Genomic DNA, 20,041 nt, shown 5'->3' on the forward strand with positions numbered 1-20,041 from the left:
GGACTTTGGGTTTCATTGAGGGTAAGCTAACTAGGGGGCTAAACCTGTAGAAAATTTCTTCTCATTGTACAAAATTCAGGGTAGGCTAGCTAGGGAGCTAAGCCTGTAGAAAATTTCTTCTCTTATTGTACAAGAGTACACGATACACACATACACCAGAAAATAGAGGTAATTTTTTTGGGCAAGTTAAAACATTTTATAACAAACCACAAGAAATCTTCTATCCCAGGGCCAAACCTTAGGAGAAACACAATACAACAAATTAACTAGTTACACTTCATCTAGAAGCATAGCTCAACTCCTACTCCTACAAAGCAAAGAAAGAGTTACATCCCAATTCCTACACAAAGAAAAAATTACACTGGAAGAAGGAAATGTCCCCCATGAACAAACTCTATCTCTAATATGGGCCACTATAATGGAAAGAACATCGTCAGAAGTGCAGGTTCTTTGAGACAAGATCCTAGCATTTTCATTCGAGCCAAATGTAATAGAGTGTAGCAGCCAAAGATAGCTTGCAAAGGGAGGAATGCAGACTTTTCCCTCGACAATGTTGACTGAACCAAACAATCTCAAAGTCCCAATCACCAGGGAGCCGAACAACCAAATTCGACCAAATGATTCCAGAAAAGTTGCAATAAAAAAAGAGGTGCGTATGGGTCTCCGTTTGCTGCTGGCACAAAACGCAAGTAGGGTGCACATTCATACCCCATTCTCTAAGCCTATCTTTTGTGGCTAACCTCTTGCAACAAGCAAGCCAAGCAATAAAGGCCAACTTGGGCACATTCCCATGGAACCACACCACAGAACACCAAGGCTGTTTCTGTCCAACAGAAACAGATCTAGCTAAATTTGTTTCGTAAACAAATTTTACGAATAAAGAGTTACATCTGAGGTCTTGTTTGGACAACGTAGATTTTCCCATCCCTGACAACACCTTCGATGTCTTGAGGAAATCCATATAGCTCCTCAATTGCACTTCTAGCACGGCAATGCTTGAGAGGATTGATTGCCGAAACTTAGCATCTATTATCAATGGGTCTGACAAATAATCAAGCACAACTTTTACTTCTTCATCCATTGGGACGCTGCCAAAAGAGAGAAGGAAAAGTAGAGTTTGAGAATATCGTCCACAAATTGAATTTAACAGAATATGGTTTTCATGTACATTGCTGTTCGCATAATTTTACCTATTGTAAAGTCCCGCTTCAGCATAACCTTCAAGATCTTCCCCATTGGAATCAGACCGGAAGATGATTGACTGTCTTATGAAAAGGCCAATGGGTTTGCTCGGGCAACCTAATACCTGAAAATGTTCAGATACGTTACATGCGATGCAATTCAATGAACAATAGGCGCAGGAGAGATTTTACCGGTTAAGAAGAGCATCACAATTGAATTATATTATCTAACAAGATTCTCATTACAACGAATTTGCTTGATGACAATAGAGAAAATTAGAAGAACGCAAACAAATCACATTTTATATAACAACGAAAAATTACTTACTTGAGGAGAGTTGAGATCACTCTTCTTGCACACAAAACTCAAAGCACGACCTATCCGCACACAAAACTCAAAGCACGACCTGGATAGGCTCCAACTAATGTTTCCCCAAGGCCCTTCACCACCTGTGCCAAAATAGAACCATAGATGAACCGTATTCTCTCTACTAGTCACTTCTGATGGTAATAAAAGAGCAAAGGGCAAAAAATGTGAACCATAGAATAGAGCATCTCTGTAAAAAATCAACTCAATCAAATATCAACAACTCAGTGATCTAATTCTTGTTAAAATGAATGATAAATTTCAAATTAAATTTGAAAATTCACTTCATAATAAATTCGATTCGACCATGAGGTTTTCATTTTTTGATCGACTTGGATATAGTACTCATCAAACTCTACAATATCAATGGTTGTGATCCAATTTTTAGTACACGGGATGGATTGGTTAGATTCAAGGAAGAAGAAGAATCAAGGGAGAACATGGAGGCATATCGAACTTTTAATGCACGTCCGTCACACTTGACGTTATTATGGATGAAATTGGGTGTTACGTGGACACTTCACAAACCACAGAGGTGTTATATGCACACTTTTGAACCATAGGGGTCAGTGTGGCCTTTGCCCAAGAACAAAAAGAAAAATCTCCACAAGCTGAAGCAGACCAGTTGGCTTATGGATCAAACAAAAATAAACAAATTAAGCTTTTGATTTTAATGACAGGGACGACATGATTTTCCTTGCACGATGGGAATAGATACCCCACATGCATACCAAGGAGAGAGGGGTAGAAAAAGTACTGCGTATAACCACAAAGATGACCTCAGCATCTATCTCCAATGAGTCTTCTGAAGATGGATTTGTCGTGTGGATGACAAATGCGTAATCAGCATTTTTATGATTTCCTGAACCAGGACAGCCATGCAAAGGTAGTCGTGATCTAACTTCACTTTTCTTGTGCTGAAGTATGCTCTCTCATACCACTTTGAAGCCCAAACGGCCAAACCTAAACAGAACGAGCATAGAAATATTTTTCTAAAGAAATTCAGAGAGACGAGTTCGCACAAATCACAAGCCTCTCAATGACCTTGTGGATTAACTTCAAAGTTTCATGCAATGTTAAAGAAAATAAACCAGAAATAAAGATATCTGAGGGCCCAACTATACTTTTCCTCACTATTACATGAAAGCAAAGGACGTGATCACAGACTCTTCGAGACATGTTCTTAGTTCTAGAGAGAAGCAAGTTACTGCCTCGCTTTAAGAAGGATATGTAGGACATGAAACTTAGGTGATATCATAATATTTTTCTTTCAAGGATCTGGATGATCCATTCTTACTTTCTTTATCCATGCTTGTTCCCATCTCTGCTGACCTTCATCGCCAGGCCAAGGCATGCCAGAACTCTACATCTTGTTTTTCAGTTCTTGTACCTGAAAGGACACTTGAATAAGGTTTCACCTTCAGTTCAGTTGAAAAAATTGTACAATAGAGCTCCCATGCGCCTTTCAAAAAAAAAAAAAAAAAGAGCTCCCATGTAGTTGGTGCTCTCCCTCTGTTGGTTTGTGAGCACATCCAACAAACACAGCAGAACCCTAAGAAGAGTAAAAAAAAATTTTGAGCAGCAAGAAGAGTAAATTATACCCTTTTGTCAATTCTGGAAATATGAACAGGTATTTCTGTCCTCACAGTTTTGTGAAGCCTCTAAGTAGAAAGATAACAGAAAAGAGGAATGCAAAGTAGCACTCAACACAACTTGTAATAGGGACATACCAACCGGGATGGTGCCACAAGCTCCAAGACTGTCTTACCCTATGGAGCACAGGTACCAGTACGGGTATGGGTACGGGAAACAGCGGGGGTATGACAAATATATATATAATTTTTTACTATTTTTTATTGCATAAAATGAAATATAAACCCATTTTACCAAAATATTTATTTTTTCTATCAATTTTTTGGATAATAAGTTTTTTTTATTTTTAAAACTTTTGACATAGAAAGAATAGAGTCCAAAAGAAATAGAGCCCATAGAATAAAATTAAAAGAATAGAGCCCAAAAGAAATAGTGGCCCAACCCAAGAATAGATGGCCCAACAAAGTACTAGAATGCCCTAGCCCTCATACTAAACAAACAGCAGCAGCAGCCATCGGTTAAAAAAAAAAAAGAAAGCAGCAGAGCTGCGATCATCAGCTCTCCCTCAGCCAGAAGAATCGAAGCCAGCAGCTCTTCTTCTTCTTTGTCCAGGTCTCTTCTTCTTCTTCTTCGTCCAGGCTAAAACGTAACTGCGAAGTATCCACGGCATACCGACGCCGTACCCAAAGATACCAAAAGTACCCGGTACGATTTTGCCGTACCGGGTACATTTCTTGCCGTACCCACGCCGTACCCATACCCGGTACGCATACGGCGACATTTCTGGAGTACCCATGCTTCATAGGTCTTACCGATCTCCCTGAGGGCACTGACATCTTCTAACTTCTTCTTCAGGAACTGCAACTTCTTTGCCACTTCCTGTCAGTTAAATACAAGGCGATGTCTATCAAAACAAGATGGAACATTAATGTGAAAGAAAGAATAGGAAAATCAAAATTGCAACATCAAAGATATATTCCAAAAAAAAACCCAGACAACTTAAGCTGCTGAATACACCTTGCAAGGACATCCTTTTATCATCGACTTCACCCTTGAAATTGAAAAGGTGAGTTCAAAAATTTAATAATTTAGTGCAACAATAACACTCACGAGGGTTCCCCTATTATTTACAATGCTGCAAAATTTTACAAGTTAACTCCATCTAGTTAATGATGCACAGAGTACTGTCTCAAATTACAAACTGCATTGAATGTTTAAGAGATACGAAAACCTGATTTAAATCATCTGAAAGAACTTTCTCGAAAACTCCAAATGGTAGAGCAACTGAGGTTGGAATCCCAACCCAAGATGGCACTTTTCCTTTTAGATATGTGATATTACGTGACTTAGCTCCAACCTGTGAAAATCAACAATCTGTTAGTGACATAACTATAATGATCCAATTTGAATCTTAAACAGAATCCATGTAATCTTTGCATATGGTTCTATACGATTTATTTACTTGAAAAAAGATGCAGAAAAAACGAGGAAAGAGAGAAAACTTGTCAAAAAACATAGAAATTGCAAGATCCTAACCATTTCATTCGTGAACTCCTCAGATGATATGGCGTATTTACCACCAAACTGCTTTCTGACCAGTTTTGAAAAGGGCAAAGGGCCTTCTTTGAAGTTAGCTGAACTTGAACTTGTTAAGTTACCCTCCACCTTGCTGAGGTCATCCACAAGAAGGAAAGAACTTTTAATATTGGGCACCTCGTGCAAACTTATCCACAAAAGGGGCTCCAAGGGAATTGTGGAACTTGAGTTGGAGTTATGAATTTTCAACTTGTTTATAATATGAACGAAAAATAGAGATTCTTACAAAAAAAAAAGGAAAAAAACACAACAATTTCCTACTGTATTAATGAGAAGCCGTAAATTCTCGGCAATACTTTCATGGATGCAGTTACCTACAAACTACATCTGCAGATGTTGGTATTAGTTGCAACAGCTTCCCTTCATTTGCTTGGAGGTCAGCCAAGATATTGGGATCAAAGCATGTAGCAAAGCAGACCAGGCAACAATGGGAAAAATAATGATACCAGAAAATATCTAAAGAGAAACAACAAACAATTACAAATTCATTGTGATTTAACCTTGCAATTTCTTGCTCGCACAGAAACATAAGATAGGACATCTGGCATGTCAGGGGTCAGCACAGCAACTACACCATCTGGAATTTCCTCCTCTCCTTTTACAGATTTAGCCACCAAAATTGTAGGCTGTGTGTATGATTTATTCTGGACAGCAAGCAACTCATCTACAAATACTACATATCCAACAACTTCAACAGGGCTGATAACCTGCCAACTGTATCAGGCAAGGCTAAGTTGGTTGATACTATAGTTTTTTTTAGTAAGAAACATTAAAAGGCAAAGTACAATGACAGCACCAACTAAAAATAATTCGTTTACCCAATGAGAAGTCTTCAGTTCTCCTCTGGAGGTCTTTGGCTGTTGGAATGTGCTCCGTAGGAATCACCAAATAATGCCTATCTAGATACCAATTCATGGGATTGATTCATAGTAGCATGACAACAACGACAACAGCAGCGAGAGCATATTTATCAGACAGGAGCCAAAATCGCACAAAAAAAGGTATATTATGTCCTCTGACAGAAACGAATATTCCAGTTGAAAAGTTGCAGAAGAGAAATAAAATTGGTTGACTTAATGAGTCACGGGATATGCTGTAGGCTGTAACAATGAAGGACAATCCACTTTTCTCAACTAAAAACACACATATGGTTCAAAAATTATGACATATGAAGCCAAACTTGCATGGTACACAGGATATAGAAGATGAAGCAAATAAGATCTGTATTTCCTATTTCACCCAAAATGTAAAGAACAGAAAACATAACCTTGCGAATAGGAGTCTATGCATCTTCCAATATCCTAAGAGTTCGTTCTCTTGAATCTTGATATACCCCACGGGAGATAGTGGGAAACACTATCCTTGCCCTATTCACCTTCGTATCGTGACACCCCTGCTACCATTGAGGCAAGAGCTGGAGGTGTTGCTGGCACCACCCCATAGGCCTATACATGGCAAAAATAACCAGCAGCATGCTCCATCTCTGTGGAACAAATGTAGTAGAAAAAAAATAATGAATTGACAGTTCTTCCTTCTTACACATGCAATGCCTGTTAGGGAGTCTCTCTTTCCCAAATTGCATGAGCTCAAAGTCGAATCCCAGGTCGGCGTCCAATCAAAGAAGCTATCTTAGATTAAAGGCTGGCGATAGCCTTAGATCTGGCATTGGACAGAAGGCTTATAGATTTGGGTTTGATCTTAATATGATCATTAGATGGTTAAATCGAGTTCTACTTATATATTCTTCCCAATTTCAAATCCTATCATCACCCCCACTATGAAAATCTTCGTTATTCAATCCTGACCCATCTTATCCAATATTCAAACTGGCGAAGCCGAATTCTGAATCTAAAGCGAGCTAAAGTATTTCCAGTTTCAAGCAACAAAACCAGTCAAATCTTTCCCCAGTTTTCACTCCTCTGCTTCTTTTTGAAATGATTAGTAGAGATTTCATGACCTTTTAAGATTCATGAGTCAGACAAACTTGAGATTGAGCTTCAGAGAGAGAGAGAGAGAGAGAGAGGGAGGCTTTTGGGCTGACTAGGCAATGTCACATGAAGAATTCCACTAATCCAGCTGGTTTAGTATTTCATAATACAAATTTTATGGGTAGCAATTACCATTCTCTATTCATATACTGATAATCTATTCATATACTGATAAAGTGTTAACTACTGCTGTAGTTGGTACCATCAAATGTACTGTTACTTATATATTACTTGACCTCCTTGATCTAAAAGGAACATGGACATCACATGCCATATGATGCCTTGTTATGAGAGAACAGTAGACAAAGGATAGAAGGAACTTACTTGCATTTGATCATGTGCTTTAAATTGTTGATTGAACATTGTGCAACTTGTAGTGGATAAAGTTTTCGATAAAATGTACTTACTATTACTTTTAGAATTAAGGCAGAAGTTGGACAGTGTTCCCCACACTTCCACTCCAAAACAGCACCAAGCCACCAACTATAATGACAATACTTATAGTCTCCATCTCTGGGTAACGGTTCTCAGACCTTTTCTTCATCAAAAAGAATGAGGCCTAACTGTATTGCATCGAAAAAAATAGGACAATAAGGTACATCGAGTGTATAATAGGATTCTCAAAAGGGTCAGACAATTCGGTACATTGGGTGCATAATAAGACTATTGAATAGGGGAGAGAGGCCTCTACACAGGCAGGAAAAGAGCGCCACAAAGGAAAGACCACACACCTTGACGCCAACAAATGAAACATCCAGACATGGAGGATGGAAAAGAAAAGGCAAAACAAGGAAGGATACTCGGTCTCCACTTCTCCCGTCTTCGAAGCTCCACGAATCTGCATTCATCTTCGACAAAGGTTGTTGCTTCCACCAACGGAACATACCAAACTCTTCTTGGTTGGGGGAGGTCACCCTGCGTGCACAGACGCTGCCAACGGCGTCAAGCTACAACCACAAAACAGATCTGGTCCAAATCTGAGAAAATGGTGGTGGATCTACTGAAGGGAGGACGAAGGTGAGGGGAAGAACAAAGAGGGGAAGGGAAGGAGATGGGAGTACAAGAGTGGGAGAAAGGGAGGGTGTGGGGAAGAGGAGGAGAGAGGTGATCGAAGGCTGCGGCCACCCTCCCCTGAGAGGAACTCTTCCATTTTGATCAAGTGTAGAAAGAAGCAAGAGGAAATATCCTGGAGATAGAGGGGAGGGGGATATGCAGTTTTTCCCTGAATTCAATTCTTGGAACCTTGAGCTTAGCATATCGGTGTCAATCTCACATAGTGTCCAGAATGTTAGATACTCCTGTTGGTAAATATTAGCTATCCAATGTCACTAAGACACTAAATAGCCCTCAAAAAATGGGAAATTAGTGAGTTACTGAGTTATGACATGATTTTCCTACAACATGATAGTCTCATCTAAAAACGTGACAAAGCAATGTGAGGACATAATGACCTATTTGATTTGCCTTTCAACAAAACTAACCTTTTAAACAAGCAGATTAGGCCACATTTTCTCAGGAAAATCAATCAAAGAAATGATCGCGTTTACTTTCAGAAATTTCAGGGAACAAAAACTCTTAAGGCATATGGGTAAGCCAGTATATATTCTGTAACTTGGATATAATGTGTATAGACTTAGTATACAAATGAGATAAGATACGCAAAGAGGGAGTAAGAAAATAATTAGCACCAATGACAGATGTAATTCAGTCTGTGGCAGAGGTAGAACTTGTGTGGCGATTTCCTGTACCTTAGCTAAGTAGGTTCTGATTTTTGCTAATCTGCTAGTGAAGGAAGTTCCTCTTTAAAATCACAGAAGTCTGAAGGGCTGTCTGAAACTTGAAGTTCTTTCCGCATCAAGTGCTTGCGTCTTTGCAACGTCAATAGGATCAAAATGCTATCTGTCTTAACAATACTATAACCTGCTTTTAAATACATGTTGAATGGACCTTTTCTATGATTCTGCAGTGCAAATAAACTTCTCTTGAGGAACTCATCAGAGAAATTAGCTCCTCGCCTGCCTTGAGAAGATGCCAACCAATGCCCCTCCTGAAATTTCACAACCAAAAATTAGCTTGATGCATTTGACATAAGTTTTTAGGCACATAACTACTTTACCAGCACACAAGCTATGAGAAAGACATTGCTGAAGCAAACAGAAGATAAGGTACAAGGGAGGCCAAATGACCAACATTACTGGGGATCAGATCAAAGTACGGACCTAATGAAGGTACGGGAATGATAGGTGAGAAGTAATGGAACTCCACAAGAAATGATATTTTCAGGAATATTGCTCAGCAGAGGATTCAGAACATTAAATGCAATCTGTTTCCAATGCTAATTGATGTTTCTTTTTGCTTTATACAAGATTTTTTTGGTTTGTTGATATCCCGACTTCAAGTTCAAACTAATGTCCCATTGGTCTAACCAAAAAGAAAACCAAAGACCTACTTGAAAAATTTCACAATAAAAGACTCGAAGAGATGAAAAAGAAGTTGGAGTTGAAGGAACTATTCAATTGGCTAAGTTTAGAAAGTATTCTTGTTACTACTATCTTGTCATACTTAACTCCGTTAAAGCTCCCCCTCAATATAAGAATGTAGAAATTTATTGTCCCCAGTTTGTTACAAATACTTCTATGTAAAAAGAGACACCTCGGTCAAATTACATGGAAACTGAGGCCGTAACGAACCATGTACCACTACTAGAAACAATACTTGCCTAGTTAAGCTAAAATGAAACTACTGTCAGTGGAAACCACAATTGTAGGTCTTAACATGACTGAATTCTCTGAACTTATCAGTAAGTTGATAGTCTGATGGGCCAAGCACAATAGATCAAGCAAACAACATATTGTCACTGTGTCACAATACTGAGGGATTTGGCCACGGTTTTACTCAAAGTGTCATGCTACATAGCTTCTCCAACCCGAAAAGGTTCCTGCTTTAACTCTCATAACTACGTTCAAGTCAGCAACTACAGAAGTCCTCCACTACCCATACATTAATAAACTTTTTTTTGATCGGCAAAATAAAGTTTTATTAAGAACACTTGATAAAGGGTACATCACGTTGGGGGAATCCAACCAAGGGCTGGATGGTAAAAAAAAACAGCAGATCCAATGGGCCAAGCCCACAACTCCTAATGGGCAAAGCCCAAACATCCTAAAGGCAAGGCCCAAAAGGGCCAAACCCATCCCAAGAGCCCAAAAACTACCCTAACAGCTCTGCCAAAGATCACCGCCACCCATACATTGCCCTCGATAAAAACTTCTTCCGGATGAGTTAACTTCCTAGTGCGATCAAAAAAAAAAAAAATTTCTATCAGGCCAAACAACTTTAATGGAGCCACAGCCAGAATTCTTCAACCAGCACAATAGAAAGAAAAACAGACAGAATAATGTCTTCAATTGATAAAACCATTTTGTAAGCTCCAAAAAGTTGCGTTCCCTTTTGGTTGACAAATCATACATTTATCTGTATCCCATTTTAATCGAGTCGTAATTTCATTCTTTATCTTCTAAGCCAGTGAGTCTGTATAGGATTAGAGTGGAAAGAATCTTATTTCTTTTTTAGAGAGTGGATTCAGATCAATCGAGCAACAAGGGATCAATCGGATTTAGACCGATCGATTAGTCAGAGTATCAATCGGTACCGGTTGGAATGTTAAGGCACGGATTGGGGCAAGCCCCGATTGATCGGGCGATCGATCGGACAGTCAATCGGTTTATGCATGTGTATGTGGTAATATAAATACACGTATTCTTTTATCTTCTAGGGCATCCAAGGAGCACAGAGCAGCCAAAATACATCCTTTGAAGTGGCGAAAACCCTAGAATGATTTCACATTTCACAAGATGTAACATCATACTATATATCAAACCAACAGCATATAAATTCAAAGTGAAGAAAAATTCCATATGCCTCAGATAGCAATGAAAAGAATATACCTCCTAAGCGGCTTCGTAACGGTCATATTACAAACATAGAGCGAGTCCTTGGGCGGAGTGGGCGAAGGGACAGAATCACTAGCACCCCTTCGGTCAAAAAAAACCTCCAAAGTGCCAGCCAACTCTAACTCCTCGCCCTCACCCTCTTTATAAAACCCTACAAGCGTGGCAGCGTGAGGCAGCAAAGCTCTCCTCTCAATCAAATACTGGTTCACCAAGAAACCCAAAAGAGCCACGTACCCACTAGGCAGGAGCATGGACTCGCCGAACGATTCGGCCAGCAGGGCGACGACCGTATCCATCTCCTCTGCCATCATTACTCGAACGGATAAAGACCCAGATTTCAGTTCTTGGTGGTAACTGAACTCGGAGAGGAAATGGAGCTTTTGGAGCTCTTCGCTGGTGAGGAACCGGCCGGTGCGAAACGGGTCTTCGAGGGTTTGTGATGGGGCTGAAGAAGAAGAGGAGGAGGACGAGAAGAGGGGGAGGCAGTAACGGCCTGATTTGGGGAAGGAGAGAAGAGGTTGTGGGGGATTTGCGGCTGGGAATGGGGATTGATGGGGTTTGATTTGGGTAGTGGAGCGGTGGTGGTGGTGGTGTAGACGGTGGCGGTGAGGTTGGGGGTGTAAAGAGAGAGACAGAGAGACGGCTGCGGCCATAGAGTGGATAGAGTGGCTACAGAGAGAATGAATTAACGTCTTTTATGTATTTTAAAAAGTTGTTTATTGGTTGTGTATTTTTTCATCTTTAGTAAATATTTTTTAATATTTTAATAAAACAAAAATTTTGAATGCTATATATATATATATATATTTAAAAAGTGTAAAATAAATAAAATTTTGATAAAATTCTAATTTTCACTTAATTTAATAACATATTCAAATATCTTTTGTATTTATGTCCTAATTTTAATTTTCACTTAATTTAATAACATATTCAAAAAGTGTAGGGACAAGTTGTTACAACGGTTCAGATTTGTTTGATTCAAGGGTTGATGTGTGCTCTTCAACTCTCTTAAAAAAGTGCCCACAATCTAAAAAAAATATTCCAGCTCCTATCATTTGGGTTCCCTCCCTCCCTCCCACCCCTCAATCTCTCTCTTCTGTCATCTTTCGAATCCCCACCGAGATCTACAAATCCCGTCAGAAGTTAGGCTAAGAAACATTCATTTTGATTATCAAAAATAAAATAAAATTCTTTTGGTATTTTTGATTTATTCCGGCGAAGCTGGTTGAAGAAAACTGCATGAAAATTGGGTCAAAAAAGCTCTATAAAAGCAAAGATAATGGGTTTAACAAAGAAACTATTTTTTGAAAGCCGTGTGAAACATTTCTTTAGGATTTTTTTGGAGAGTTTTTCGTGTTTGTTTCTTTCTATGGTGCAAGTAGTGTTTAAATTTCAATCTAACTACTGTTCTGGGTGGAATTTGTGCCTGCTCCGAGTGTTCAAGAAATTTGAATGATTTTTTTGGTGTGGATGGGTGGGTGTGTTGTTAAATGTTACACATAATCGAGTTTTGTTATTTTGACTCCTCTTGACGTTCTGTTTTGAATGATAATTTAGTAGTGTAGTTCGCCCCCAGTTCCATGTGTTTTCAGACCCTTCTTTTCTTTTTCTCCCTTCTTTTTCTGTTATCATCGGGTTGTCCGTGCCTACATGGGTAGAAATTGAGGTAAGTCTTGACAAAAATTGAACTTCAAAATAGTAACTCCATAGATTTTTGATTTCTAAGTTCTAATATGTTCTTTCATTTCACCGAATAGGTTTAATGTTTGTGGTGGGGGATCCATAGTAGTGCTATTTTAATTTATTTACTTGGTATGTATTGGGATTCCATAAGCAAATTGATAGTTTTTTTGTAGCTAACTTAAAAGTTTTGTTGAGAGAGTGTCATAAGTACAGGTAATTCTCTTTCGTGCCACTAAGAAAAGGATCACATATATACTGCACACTAATGAATTGATTTAGTGTTTGAGTCACTAGCTAAGAAGTGTCATAGGCACAGATAATTCCAATCAGGGTGCGTAGTGCCGTAGGCACGGACAAGCACTAGTAATTTAATAACATATTCAAATATCTTTTGTATTTATGTCCTAATTAATTTTCCTCTTCCTTCCCTCAAATTCCAAGCATGCCAAAATCACCTGTTACAGTTGGAGTTACCTACCTCTACATCACCCAAAAAGAAGGGAAATTTTGATATTAGCACCTGAACTTTCACGCAAATCACACATAAACACTAGCGTATTAAAGAACTCATCAATTAAATCCCCTGCCATCAATCTCCATCCAAAACAAACGGAACTGCTAACGTGTGTGGGGCCCATTTTTGGGTCCCACACAAATAATTCAATCCATTTAATAATTTTAAAATATTTTTTCAAGTGACCTTACAAAAAAATTAGCCTCATCGAATAATTGTAAGTGTTTCATCCAATTTTATAACTTTTCATTCAGAATTTGGGTACATAGGCGCAAGGAAGACCATAAGGGGGTGGGGTGCTTGTAGCGGATATTGTGCATCTTCCAGCTCGGTTTTCCATTGCAGAGGTTTTCTTTGTGGGAAGGAGCGGTAATGGAGTTGTCCATAGTGTCACTAAAAAAACAGTAAGAGGTCTTATCACTTCTACGTGGGAGTTTAGGCCTCCGACTTGACTTCTTTCCTCTCTTCAGAGGGATGGATGCCTTAGTCGATGTATTTTTTCGTTATTTCAATTCTATCAACAAAATCGTAGCCCTATCGATTGAAAAGAAAAAAAACTAGAATTTGAATATGACAAGTCATTTTGACATCAACGGAAAGACTAGCTTTATTAGGGCTGCAAACCAAACAAATTGCTTGAGACTCAACTCGTTAAGGGTCTACTCGGCTTGACTTGTTTAGTATTCAAGCGAAGCTCGAGCTTGAACTCGAGTTTTAAGTTTGTTTAGTAAAAAAATTGAGCTTAATACTTCAAAGTTCGGCTTGCTCGAAAAAATAAACTCGACTCATTGAGCAAAGCGAGCTCGAGTTCGCTTTTTTAGCTCGTTTAGCAGCGCTCTAGGCCTTATCCCTCATCCCATCGGCCAAACATGGGTAATAGACATTCAATTTGAAGCATCACCATCAAAAATCTCAAAGCCAAACATGCCCTTCGGGTTTAAGCGGTTCAGGGACCAAGACTCCAAATACTAGAGAAAACCAGTAACTGCTAAAACCCTCCAAGATATCAGACAGACAGAGCGAAGAAGAAGAATAAGATGAATTTTCAATCAGCTTGTTTTGGAATTGGCACCCCAAATGCCAAATTACCTTCTGCCCATCGTTCTCTCTCTCCTCGAACTGTGAGTATTCTCCTCAAACTGTGTGTGTGTGTACATAAGGTTCTCACTCTAATTTGGACTTGGGTTTGGTTTGGGTTCAAGGATCGGAGGCTTTGGGTCCAAAATGCATCCAAAAGTATGTTTTATCTAATCTACTTGATTACCCTTTGGTTCTTGAGAAAAGTAATCTTATCTTAGGTTTCATAATTTCCACCTGGCAAAGCATAAGACCCGTTTGGATTTTGGGTAACACGTTATGTGAGAAAATGGTGGGAAATTTGTACCAAACAAAGAAAAGAAATGGTGAGAAATGGACAACTCTCTTACTTAACCACTTTGTTTTTGACAAAAAAGTGGTTAGATTTGGTGAAAGTTGTAAGCTTGTCTGCCTGTGCTATAACGCAAGTAATTCAGTGCTTTAAAACCTTGAGTCACGATTATTCCAATGTAGTTTTGATCCTTCCGGAGTTAGATGCCAGAAGTCCCTTTTAAGATGATAAAAGCCACATTCTCCATTCCAATTCTTTTTCAAACAAAATCTCCTATGTCATTCTTTATTGGACAAACTAACCAGCAATTTACTATTTCGAATTTTTTACGAGGCTTTTTTACTTTCTGAGAGCAAGAAGCAGAGATGGCAATAAACGTAATCAATTGGCTGTAATGTAAAGGGGAAAAAGATGAAATTTCGATTGAAATACATGTCACAAAAGAGAATTCTCACCCAAATCCCTCCATCTCATGATTTGCTTTCTACTCATCAAACATGATAGAGAGATCCCAAACACTTTCCTTTTCTCTCTCACATGAAATACCGCAACAAAGAGACCAAAAGATATGTATGATACCATTTGAAGGAGCTTATCAGCTTATGGCCAATGTTTTGCTTTCCTCTAACTGGGTTTCCCCCCCAACTTTTTTAGTTTTGAAGAGGACTAGTTACCAAGGAGTGATTGTATGTGCTGCGGAGTCTAATTCGGAGGCAAATTTGAAATTCTCAGAGAAGGAGGAAGTGGAAATGTGTGGAGATGAAGTGGAACCTTTTCGCGGTAAATCAGGTTCTGTATCATTTCAGGGTTGTACTCACCAGTTGATTGAAGAAGGTAAATGGGTGTCATCTCCTTCCAAGGAAGGAACTGGCTCACTTCTCTGGGTGTTGGCTCCGGTTGCATTGATTTCGTCAATTGTGCTTCCACAGTTACTCCTCAGCACTGTTATTGATGTCTTCATTAAAGATGAGATTCTCTTAGGTAAGAAAATATCAGGTTGATGTTTTTACCTATGCCTGAGCCGGCTTTGTGCTCAAGTTCGAGTTTATTATGTCTGATATGCATACAACTTTGAGGCTCTGTTTGTTTGTCTAGTCGATTGGACTATATATCCAAGGGGCCCACCTATTCTAGGTTTGATGGAAACTTTTGTGGTTGGTAACAGAGAGTTTCAGGTAGGAAATTCTACTAAACATGGGACATACATTACGGTGGTGTATGGTACCTGTTAGCTTGATGAAAGTGTATATCCTATCATATTAATAGCCTTCACTCTTCTTCTAGTCAAACAAACATGCCCTTCGAGAAATCAAAACCAATGTAACTTTGTTAGCAAAAGATTTTGATTGCTTTTGATGAGAAAATAATGAATGCTTATTTTGAAAAGAAGTCCCCTCGGACAAAAAATATTGGTTGCTAGTGATGGGAGTCTTCATTTTTAAGGCAAGTGTAAGGATCAGTATGAGCTACACCTCTAAGTCTGTATAACCGTAACTACATTTATGATAGATTAGTGTGTGTCTTATCAGGTGCACATTTCACTTGATATTTGTTCTATTAGGTATAGGATCAGTTTTTTAATTCATATTTTGTGTTATCAGAATCTTGTTTTCTGGCTTGCAGTGACCTCAAGTACCTAATCTACGCGTTTGGTAGCCATTGTTTGGTCTAAGCGATGAAACTTGTTATGATATAGAATTATATAACTTTGATCCCTGACCCAAATTAAATTGTCAGGGCCCTAGGTTTGCTGGAACACGGATTACTGTACGACGAACGGGAATGTGAGCTCCGTTCACCACATAACCTAAATTGTGGTGTGATGTGGGTTTCCTAATGGGTACTACGTCAGCTTTGGCTTATGTCAAGTGATAAACACATAATTGAATGAGGTCTTCATCGAAAACACATTTATAGATGTGCAATACCTCTATCTCCAGCTTAGAGAAAGAGGCAGCTTGTCAATAAATATGGAGTACATAACGAGAATATACAAGTGCATGCATATCTATTATGGGCTGTATTGGAATTTAATTTTGAACCTTATTATTCAAGTATTCTGCAAGTATATCGAGGAGCGTGAGCGTCATGTGTGTTAGTTCGGAGGAGGGGGGCCACCGTCAAAACAATATAGCAACACACTCCATAATTCGTGTACATACCAACACAGTACCAGTTCAGATTTTGCGGGCCCTGCTCCCCTGATCTCACCCATAAGACACAACTATCACTTTTAGCTTTAGGTTGTATACTCCATATGTGTGAGTGTGTGGGTGTGCTGATATTCTCTACTTTTTTTCTATGCTTCAGATTCTTGAGGAATTACCTATTAGGATTGACATTTAATGCTTGGCGATGCTACTGCTAGTCCAATAAGATTTCTACTCTTTTGATAATGTTTTAATCTTCCCCTAGTTTTTTTACTATTCTTTTTCTTATGTACGGTCCGTTTGTTTACTTCCATGATTATGTTTATGCAGAAATCGCGGCTTCATTCTGTTCTGAGGTCAGTTTCTATATTGGTCTAGCAATCTTTCTATTTGTAGCGGACCATGTTCAGAAGCCATATATCCAATTCAGCCCGAAGAGGTGGGGCCTCATCACAGGTCTCAGAGGTTACATGACTTCTGCCTTCCTCGCCATGGGCTTGAAGGTCGTGGTGCCCCTCTTGGCTGTCTATATTACTTGGCCCGCACTTGGCTTGCCAGCTTTGGTTGCAGTAGCACCTTTTCTTGCTGGGTGTCTGGCCCAACTTGTGTTTGAGGCCCATCTCAACAGACGGGGATCATCTTGTTGGCCTCTAGTCCCCATAATCTTTGAGGTATGTAACTTTCTAAACTTCCCAACGTCCTTTCGTGTGAGATTATCTGTGCAGTGGGTTTTCTGTTCAAACACTTTGGGAAACTTGATTGGCTATAGGATTTCAAAATTTGTTGTTGAGGAAGTTTAGGAATAGAAAATGCCAAAGAGATATCTCCAAACTCTCAATAACTATTTCCACTAAAAAATGAGGGGGTGTTGGTAGTTTCAAAAACAGTTTTCTGAAGAGTGTTTCGAATAAACTGCAAAATCATTTGGCAGACAATTTTCCAAGTGTGAACAACCCATTTTTTTTGCAAGAACACTAGATATATTCCAATTCTCACGAACAATTCCTGCTCAAGAATGAATACAACAAGATTAAGCGGGGGTGTTTTTGTTTCCAAAAGCAAAAGTTTCTCCGAAACTGAGATTTTTTATAAGTAATAAACAGAAAGCAAGTTTGGAAATAGTATTGAATTTTTTTATTTATGTAGTAGGCTAGTAGCACATAATTTTTTGGCGAATGGTTATCCCAACTGTTTTTGGACCATGTTTCTAAAAAACAACCCATTCCTTGCAAGAACACCGACAAAATATATGCAAATTCTTGGAATCACCTTCTGCTCAAGAATGAATATGAGATGCAAACTATGGGTGGTTACAATTTTTAGGATGTGTTCTTTGAAGCTGTATTTCAAGAAAGTAACCCTACTGAGGGCGAAGTTTTGAAAACTGGAGAATTTTTTCTGCAGGTCTACAGAATATATCAGTTGACAAAAGCTGCTCATTTCATTGAGAGGTTGATGTTTGCGATGAAGGATGTCAAAGCAACCCCAGGCGTGGTGGAAAGAGGCGGTGCCATGGTTGCTATGGTAGCAACTTTCCAAATCCTGGGTTTCGTTTGCCTCTGGTCGCTGTTAACATTTCTTCTTAGGTTATTTTCTTTTGTTTTTATCATCAATGGTTATTTGATTGTTTGTGTCATATCATGCTTTTAATCCACTGTCAAAACAGGAATTTTGGTATATTTATGACTTAAGAATGTATATGTAAAACGATGGGATCTGGATTAGTTTTGATAATGACTAAAGGATATGGCTGGTATGTTGGCCTTAATAACAAATATAGGATAATCTTTAGAATGACACAAAATTTTCATTCGTGCTGGAGTCCTCTGTGGTATTTTTATCTCATTGAAATGAATCTTCTTAAATAAAAAAAAAAGTGCAGAATTCAAGACGAAGTAGACCAGAAATGGCAAATATTCAAGGCTACCTTGGTCGTCCTCGGGCCAGAAGACGTGATCAAACTTGAATTTAATTCAGTAAGAATTAGAGGAAATTTGTTGCTTATTTTTCCGGGATGCATCAATTCCCACTGGCTGTTATGAGAGCCTTGGCGAAATTGTGCGCAAACCCTAATTAGAGTTCTTTCAACTTTTACAATAGTCAGCTTAACAAAATTACAAGATAACGATGGTACGTACGTACGCGAAAGCATCTGCGGGTGCTTTTGAACGAAGAGCCCGATTGAGCCAAAATGATATCAGTCAAAATAACCGTGCTGTGGTTACCGCCTGCTGTGCACCACCTCATTGCCTCAAGACAGGCCCTAGCCTCGGCCATAACTGCTGAAGCTGCAAAATTGGCTCAAACCTCGTTGGGCCATCTTCACACTGCGCCATCATCAAAATCCACCGACGCAGCAACTGCCTGGGGCTCCTCCTTTTTCCATGCACCATCAATCACAATCTTAACACAACCTTCAAAATAAGCATCAAAAGCAAACGACGTCAGTCGAAAAGAACTCATCAACATCATTTTTGAACCTGGAGCCGAAGTGATCCCACAAGGAGGACCATTCCTTACTGGCTGCACAACCTCAGAAGCCAACGGTTTAGAAGAGAACAAAAACTGTGAAATCAACTCCTTAGCTAACAAGATGGTATCAGATGGACAACGGATTTGCTTTGTTTCTGTGCTTCCAAATAGCCCACATAAGCATCAAAAGCAAAGGGAGAAATTGGCTTCATTTCCTTATGGTGGTGGTGGTGTTTCTGCTGTTCCTGCCGCAGAAGCAATGAAAGAGGAGAAAGTTGAAGAGAGGAATTTGATGAGGTCAATTTATTTTATTGATTTTAACTGCAACCCAGATTGTCAAGATAGCGAATATATGCTCTGTTTTTTGAACCTACAGAAAGAAAGAAATGGATTTGTTATTTGGAACCTAAAGAAAAAAAAGTATCCCCCAAAAATAAAAAAACCAAATGATGTCCAATGTTTAAAATTGCTCTATACAGGGTAATTATTTTCCTTTCTTTTCCCTCCTTTTCTATGGTTCCAGACAGAGTATTTGGTTCATCTTCGATTTCTTGTGTTAGTTTTTTTTCCAAACCAAGTAATTGTGATTGTTGCAGGATATGATCTTCAAGTCTCTTTGATTAAGGAGGGGAAAGAAAATATAGCTTGATTAATTCCTCTTGGTTGTCGTTCTAGTCTTAGCCTTGCAGGATATGATCTTCAAGTCTCTTTGATTAAGGAGGGGATTATAAGAAAATATAGCTTGATTAATTCCTCTTGGTTATCGTTCTAGTTTTTGCCTTTTAGGTGGAGATCTTCGCTCTAGTAAAGCCTTTTAGGTGGCAATCTTGAATTGTTTTTATTTCCCCTGAAATATAGCTTTCTATATGATAGAAGTAACATGCACCTTGGTTGCTGCGCTCCATGCGGATACTAGCAAGAGAGTAAAAAACGAATGGGAGTAACTTTTAATTTTGTAGTTCACGCTTCCTTGTAATTTTGTAGTTCACGCTTCCCTGATCAACGGATAAACTTCAAATATGTAAAAATATGCACAAACGCATGTGTATTGTCACCTTCCGTTCATGTTTTGGTGATTGATTTGTAATATTGTCTTTCCATTTAATCGAAGTTGGCATATGAAAGAGCAAGGTTGTAAGTTGCAACTTCACTTCCAAGAAGCTATAAAAAGATGA

General features: G+C 38.9%; 1 protein-coding gene and 2 pseudogenes across 1 annotated transcript; 1 reads left to right on the top strand and 2 right to left on the bottom strand.

Moving 5' to 3' along the window:
- Nucleotides 1-469: 469 nt before the first annotated feature.
- On the bottom strand, nt 470-7,981 carry LOC131309587 (alpha-glucan water dikinase, chloroplastic-like; annotated as a pseudogene).
- A 314-nt stretch (nt 7,982-8,295) lies between these two features.
- On the bottom strand, nt 8,296-11,357 carry LOC131310094 (GCN5-related N-acetyltransferase 5, chloroplastic-like; annotated as a pseudogene).
- Nucleotides 11,358-14,074: 2,717 nt separating this feature from the next.
- On the top strand, nt 14,075-18,206 carry LOC131310095 (uncharacterized). Its single transcript, XM_058336907.1, has 4 exons — nt 14,075-14,111; nt 14,899-15,225; nt 16,725-17,065; nt 17,799-18,206. Exons 2-4 carry the CDS (start codon nt 14,994-14,996, stop codon nt 18,042-18,044), a joined length of 819 nt encoding a protein of 272 aa, XP_058192890.1. The 5' UTR covers nt 14,075-14,111; nt 14,899-14,993; the 3' UTR covers nt 18,045-18,206.
- Nucleotides 18,207-20,041: the final 1,835 nt, after the last annotated feature.

The sequence above is a fragment of the Rhododendron vialii genome, chromosome 12a (genome assembly GCF_030253575.1).
Source record: "Rhododendron vialii isolate Sample 1 chromosome 12a, ASM3025357v1".
Lineage (NCBI taxonomy): Eukaryota > Viridiplantae > Streptophyta > Magnoliopsida > Ericales > Ericaceae > Rhododendron > Rhododendron vialii.

What these genes read in the sequence shown, in the direction of transcription:
- LOC131310095 (XM_058336907.1), top strand. Translation starts at nt 14,994, where the DNA reads ATGTGTGGAGATGAAGTGGAACCTTTTCGCGGTAAATCAGGTTCTGTA. An exon ending in TAAAGATGAGATTCTCTTAG is followed by an intron (nt 15,226 to 16,724) that starts GTAAGAAAATAT and finishes ATGTTTATGCAG; the next exon opens with AAATCGCGGCTTCATTCTGT. An exon ending in TAGTCCCCATAATCTTTGAG is followed by an intron (nt 17,066 to 17,798) that starts GTATGTAACTTT and finishes TTTTTTCTGCAG; the next exon opens with GTCTACAGAATATATCAGTT.